Source organism: Piliocolobus tephrosceles, chromosome 9 (genome assembly GCF_002776525.5).
Source record: "Piliocolobus tephrosceles isolate RC106 chromosome 9, ASM277652v3, whole genome shotgun sequence".
Taxonomy (NCBI): domain Eukaryota; kingdom Metazoa; phylum Chordata; class Mammalia; order Primates; family Cercopithecidae; genus Piliocolobus; species Piliocolobus tephrosceles.
In genome coordinates this window covers 778,868-785,597 of record NC_045442.1, presented here as the reverse complement: position 1 = coordinate 785,597, position 6,730 = coordinate 778,868, and the positions used below count along the sequence as shown (strand labels likewise).

Sequence of the window (6,730 nt, the reverse complement as noted above, 5' to 3'; positions counted from 1 at the left end):
ATACACACACACACAAATACAAATACACATACACACACAAATACACATACACACACACAAATACAAACACACACAAATACAAACACACATACACAAATACACATACACACACAAATACACATACACACACAAATACACACATACACACACAAATACACATACACACAAATATGCACATACACACGCAAATACACACACAAATACACATATACATACACACACATACGAATACACACACACAAATACACTCACACACAGGTGGACGGGGGACTCCATCTGCTCCCAGCTGCCCTGGTTACCCTGTGGGGTGAGCCTGGCAGGACAGGGCCAGCCCAGCAAACAGAGAAAAAGTGAGGAGGCCGTGTTGCTGCCAGAGCCACAGGGCAGCTCCCTGCAGAAGCCAGTCGTGGTCCACCGCCATTTACTTCAACATTTACTTTTTTCTGTATTAAATATCTGATTTATTGAAAATTACATGTGTGTTTGCTGCAAAGTGTGATGAGGAGTTAACAGAAACTAGGGCATAAAAATAATTCATCATCAGATACAATCTGGGCAAAAACCAGATGGCTATGATGCGTCTAAGGAAAAATGTTAGCATGAAGATCTCGGACCGTTAAAGAAGACTGTGTTTATGGATTCTTTAAATGACTGACAGTAGGTATCAAAACCATTTTGGCATTTAGCTTCCTAGATACATTTACAGGAGTGACTAACAGTTTTATTTCAAAATGTGAGTATTTACATCACACCAGAAATGACATTATTAGCCATTATTTACATGTCTGGATTTTTAAAGAAACGTAGATGTTGACGTCAACACGTGCGAGTGGTTTGGCAGCTTTTCAGAATTGTTTTAGGGAAAATGAGAGCCAAGGCCCTGAAGACCCCTGCTCCACCCACCTCAGCCCAGTCCAGCTGAGTGCCAACTGCGGGAGACCAAGGGAGAAGGACAAGGCCGATCCTGACAGTGTCCAGGTGTAACAAGGGCCCGGCAACCCCTCCGAGCAAGGTCTCAGGAGAAGAATCTGGGTGTCCTACCCTGGGCCCCTCGTGGAGGAGGGAGGGTGGGCAGGGCCTGGGCAGGGAGGGAGGAACCAGGTTCTTCGCTCCAGCCAGGAGCCGCAGTTCAGGCAGTTGCCTCCAGCAGAGGGGAATGTCTGGTGGGAAAGGGCAGTGAGGTGGGCAGAGGAGGGGTAGAGGCCAGGGAAAAGTTGGAAGTAAGAGGACAGGAGTGCCACCAAGTCATGGGCCTGGACCACGGACCTGATCGTGCAGCCGGAAAGCCCCTCAGAATTCCGACACCACTGCAAGCGTCCTCAGGAGGAAGCCGTGCCAGCACGTGCTGGGCACACAGGACTGGCACCGAGAGGCATGAGGGCTTGAGGAGGCCGTTCCTTGTGGCTCACGGAGGGCTCTTGGCCATTTCTGCGTGGCACCCAGAAGCTGCTCACCAGCTCTAGAAGACATGGGGCATCGAATCCAGATCCTGGATGATCTCCAGAACTGCGCCCTCATCCAACGTAACTGAGGCGCCGGGACCAGGACTGACATCACACCCTCTGCTTGGGTCAAAGCTTTAGCACTGCAGGCGAGGGTGCGGGCACCTGGAATGACTCACAAAACGGCTGGAAGTTCCCACCACTCCCGAAATAACAGAGACCAAAGCCCACAGATCTTTAAAGGAAAGCAGCAGGTGGGTAAAAGAAAGAGCCTGCGGCCCCTGCCCGAGGCCCCTCCCCACACGCCCACATGCCCCGTCCTGAGCAGAAGCAGCTCTGAGTGACCCAGGTGCGGGAAATGCCTGCTGAGGGGTTTCAGGCTGCAAGAACCGAAACTTCCGCGGCCGACTCCAGGAGCCTGTGAGTTCTGCATTTTACCAAATCGCATGCACTTCTTTCCAGGAGTGCTTGCTGTGTGGCTGCCCACCAAATTATGGGGTTACCTTTGCCCCCTATTCAGTGTCTATGTCCTCACTCCTAAGCCTGCGAGGTGATGTGAGCACTCGGTGAAAAAGTCCTGTGTTTGTGGGGTCCCTGGTGCCTTCCCTTTGGGGTCACATCAGCCTGGCGTTCCCCCACAGGCACAAGTCTGGGTGGCCAGAGGTGTCAGGGCCACATCCGGACCTGACAAAGGAGGCAGCCCCAGCCTTGCAGCAGAGGGCCTGGAAGCCCAGGGGCTCAGCTCCAATGTCCAGGTCTGAGCACCAGAGTGCAGCAGGACCAGGCTCCTGGAGCAGAGTCTGCCTGCCACATCGGCCTCCTTCCAAGACGGGGATGGGGGCACTGCAGGCCCTGTGGGGCCCACAGAGAGAGCTTGGGGACAGCTGGCTGAGGCCACACTCGGTGAGACTCCTCCTCTCCAGCTGCACCTCACCCCACCTTGGCTGCTGCCCAAGCTTCCAAACACCCAAGGATAGGGGAGGTTGCACCTGACTTGCTGACTCGGTGGACCAGGGTGGGCCCCAGGGTGGGTATTTTGAATAAGGTGGGGCTGCCTGGCTGGATGGACGCAGAGAGTCTGCCCAGCACCTGCCCCACTCCCAGCCTCGGGCTTCAGTGCCCAGCTGGGTCCGGGGGAGCTGAGACCCCGCACTCCCTGCCAGGCCTGAGAGCCCGGGTGACCCGACCCGGAGACTGAGTGCTGGGAATTTACGTCCCTGAGCACACTGCACCCTCCGACTCTGCGGTCAAAAGCCCTGCCTCCTTCAAGCCTGGAGCATGTATTAAGTGCCTACTGTGTGCCTGGCCAGCCACACGGTGGGGCCAGGGGGTCGGGGGGAGCTGACAGCCTAGCCCTGAAGCCGCCCCTCTACTGTGGGAGTACTGGGGGTGGCTGCGAAAGGTGAGATTCGCCTCCACCCTCCTTACCCCGTGGCCGAGCTTGGGGTTATCCTGCTCTTCTGACCACCCTGGCGCTGAAGAAAGCCCTGGCGGGGGCTTTGGGGCAGGAAGAGGTCGACCAAGAGCCCCAGGACCGCCCCAGGACCGGGGAAGGTCGGGTGCCCCGTGGGGTCTCTCTGACGCCTCCAGGTGGGGATGAGGCACCGTTGTTGCCCCCGCAACACCCCAGGGCCTCCGAAAGACCCCCGCTCAGGAGGGACCCCAGCCCAGCGACCGCCCCGCCCCTCCCGGGCCCCGCCCCCTGCGGCCCCGCCCCCACCTGGGCCCCGCCCGGCCCTGCCCAACGCCTCTGCAGAGGCCACCCCGGGACTGCGGCAGCCCCGCCCGGCGGCAGCGGGGGTGGACGGGGGAGGTGGGAGGCGGCGAGGGGTCGGCCCGTCCGAGCGCTCCTGGGCGCCGACTCCGCCCCTCGACCGTTGGGGCCCAGGTGGGGCGCAGACCCCGGGCCTCCCCACGGAGGCCACGCGCCTGGCTCCGCCCCCGGTGCCTCCCCCAGGAAGGAGCGACGTCCCCTGGGCGCTGGGTCTGGACAGCGCCGCGCAGCCCCCGCGCCCCCGGGGCCCGCCCCGTATCCTGCCCGCGTCCCCCGGAGACACTGCGGCAGCGACGGGCGGGCGGGGGCGGGCGAGGGCCGGGCGCGTCTCCATGGAGCCGGGGTGCGCGTAGCCGAGCCCAGCCCAGCCCTGCCGGAGGCCCCGGGGCCGGTGCGCGGCGCGGCCGCAGGATGCAGGCCATGGACCCAGCCGCGGCGGATCTCTACGAGGAGGACGGCAAAGACCTGGACTTCTACGACTTCGAGCCGCTGCCCACCCTCCCCGAGGACGAGGTGAGCCCCCGGCCCCACTGGGGAGCCCCTTCCGCCGCCGAGGGGTCTGCGGAGAGCGCCCGGGGGTGGACCCGGGAGGGGCTGTGCGCTCCCGCCTCCCCAGGAGCCCTCCTTGGCCGAGGGGGTCCCACCGCTGTTCTCAGCCCACGCGTTAGGATTTTCACCTGGAGGGGACAACACCTGCGAATGCGCACGGGACGGCGGCGGGTGGGCAGCCCCTGCAGAAGTTGGCGCGCGCGGTGGCTCCTGGTGGAAACCCTGGTGGGACAGTGTGGGGGCAGCAAGGAGGACGGTAGGGGGTCTGCTTACTCCCTGCCGGGCCCCAGGAGGCCAGTGGGGCGCAGGGCAGCAGAGCCCAATCAGGCGCGGCACAGGAGGCCCCAGAGCTGAGGTTCAGGAGCCGGGGGTGGGGAGAGGGCTGGACGACCGCCCCCACAGACTGAGAGCTGCTTCCCTCTCTCTGGGTCTCCGGGCCTTCACCCAAGACTCCCCTACCCCGCAAGGTGCAGAGGGGCTCTGCCTGCCATCTGCATACCCTGGCGCTTCTGCTCATGGACCGCCCACCCAACAGCACTGCCCAGACCCCACCTTAGCTGGGTCTGACCCTGTAACTCAGCTCTGGCTTGGCTGGGATGGAGTGGACAAGCCAGGCCCGGCAGCGTGAGAGGTGGCCCCCCAGGGATGCAGCAGCTCCCAAAGGGACCCTCATCCTCCAGGGATTCGAGATCTGCCAAACCTCCAACAGGCAAGAGCCCAGACACTGGGCCCCTGTGTCTCCAGTGACAGCGTCGTCACCTGCAGCCATTAATGGGATGCTGCGGCAGCCTCTCTTTAAACAGTCGGCCAAGCAAGGCTGGAGCAGGGAATCCCGGTGCAGCAGCCCCGGGCCTCACCCGCTCGCAGCCCCCACCTTCTGCCCCAGGGGAGTGGGCTCTGAAGGGATCAGGAGTTTCTGCTGTGGAAGCCCCTTCCTTCTGGGAAGGTTCAGCCCCAGGAGGCCCTCTGCTCAGCCACCTAGAAACTGCTGAGGCTGTGCGGGGGCTGGCGCTGCCCCCGCCCCCACCATGGCCTGGATTTGGTGCAGTTGAAGGCTGTAGAGACGAGCAGCCAGGGGAGTCAGTAAAGCTTCAAAGATCACCATGGCTCTGACCGAGAGGGAAGCGCAGCCCACAGCCTTTAGAAACGCCCCAGGATGCATCCCAGGGTATCTGTTAGGAGGCCGCCCTGAGGACGCAGCTCTTCCCACAGCCCCTTCGCGGATCAGGGGCCTGAGCCTTGAGGGCCTCCCAACTCCACACGGAGACAGCAGTCGGTGCCCCATACACAGAACATGCCGCACCACGCATGAGCCCACTTGAAGCCACAGGCTGTCTTTCTGCATGCTCCCCACCCCCACGCACACACCAGTGTCCTCCTGTCGGCTGGACAGCTCCCGCCTGGCACAGTGCTGGGGTGGGGGCTCCATCCTGTGATGGCCACAGAGGCCTCCAGGTGACGCCGCTGGGTTAGCAGCGTGCAGTGGGAACGTTCAGGCGGGCCCATCGCAGACACTCCTGGAAAGCATCAGGGGTGGTCCCTAGCCCAACCCTGTGCCCAGCACTGAGCCCAACACGTCCCGTGTCTCAGAACTCCCCTGGCGTTCAGACTCTGCTTCCTGCACATGTTCGGCTTGGAAGGTTCTGAAATCTCCATCAGGGCACGTGGCTGCACCTGAGTTGCATTGGAAAACCATCCTGGGTGAGGTGAGAGCACGGTGAGGCTGCATCATCATCCCAGAGTACCAGGAAGGCCAAGGGCGCAGGGCAGCTGCTGGGAAAGCACGGTGGCGCCAGGCCCGGGACACATGCAGGCTGCGTAAGATGTAGGAGCTCACTCATTCTACAGCTAGTTGTAACAGCTGTCTCTACGGTGGGGCCAAGAAATAGGCCCTCATGGACACCCACCAGAGCCCCTGGAATGTCCCTCCCTTGACATGGTCCCAGAGAAAATCCAAATGGCTGCTGAATATGTGAAAAGATGTTTGCTCATTGCAATCAGGGAAATGCAAAATACACCCCCACGAATGCCTTCCCAAGACCGCCAGGCTGGCAAGAACTGAAGAGCGGACAGCGGCATGTGCTGGCAAGGACGTCGCAGCAGCTCTCCCTCGCGCCAGTGGGAGGACAAATGGAGCAGCCTCTTTGGAAAACAGCCCAGCATTCGCTGGCAAAGTAGCAGGCACCAGTGCCCTGTGTCCCAGCAACTTCACTATGGTGTGGGCCCGGAGACACATGGCCGTGCATGTGTGAGAACACTCTCAGCTGGAACCCACCAGAGCATCAGCAAGTGGGCCAGCAGGTCCTGGAGGATGTGGCCAGGTTGGATCTCTGGCCACTTGCAGGCAGCACCACTGGGTCAGCACAGGCAAAGAACCACCAGCAGACAATACACAGGAGATGTTCTGTGGGGGTGATGCAAGGAGGGCTTCCTGGAGGAGGTGGCCTTCCCGGGATTCCCATGAGATTTCAGCTACTGTAGATGGCAGTATGGGATCTGAGGCAGAACAGCGTGATCCAGACAGAACAGTGGCTGCAGAAGAGGCACACAGGCCAGGCGGCCAGGGTCGATGGATGGGCAGTGCTGGCTGCCCCACAGGGATGCAGATGAGACGAAGTGCGTGTACTGGTTTGGGTGCCAGAGCAGGACATGTCCCAGGTCCCTGAGAGGCAGGCAGCACTGTCACCCCTCCTGGAGTTCAGCAAGTGCCTTCCAGAACCTCCTGTGTGCCGATGTCAGCTACACTCAGAATCTGAGGGTGGACAGGATGCAGTTGCTGCCTGGAGGGGCACACAGCTGGGGGCTCCCAGTAAAGAAGAGCATGTTCCCTCAACAGGGTCCATATGACATCTGTGCCAGGACGAGCTCAGAGCAGAAGGCACCTCGGGAGCCGAGGTGGTTTTGTGGTGTGGTAGGGGCCTGGCAGTGTGGAGACAGCTGTCAGGAGAAGGTGGTTTTGTGGTGG

General features: G+C 61.0%; 1 protein-coding gene across 1 annotated transcript in view; it reads left to right on the top strand.

The window, feature by feature from the left end:
• The first annotated feature begins 3,627 nt into the window (after nucleotides 1–3,627).
• KNDC1 (kinase non-catalytic C-lobe domain containing 1) overlaps nucleotides 3,628–6,730 on the top strand; it is a 57,679-nt gene continuing 54,576 nt past the window's right edge. The window contains exon 1 of the mRNA XM_023185843.2: nucleotides 3,628–3,729. Within this exon, the coding sequence (XP_023041611.2) occupies nucleotides 3,628–3,729 (102 nt within the window). The remainder of the gene's footprint in view (nucleotides 3,730–6,730) is intronic.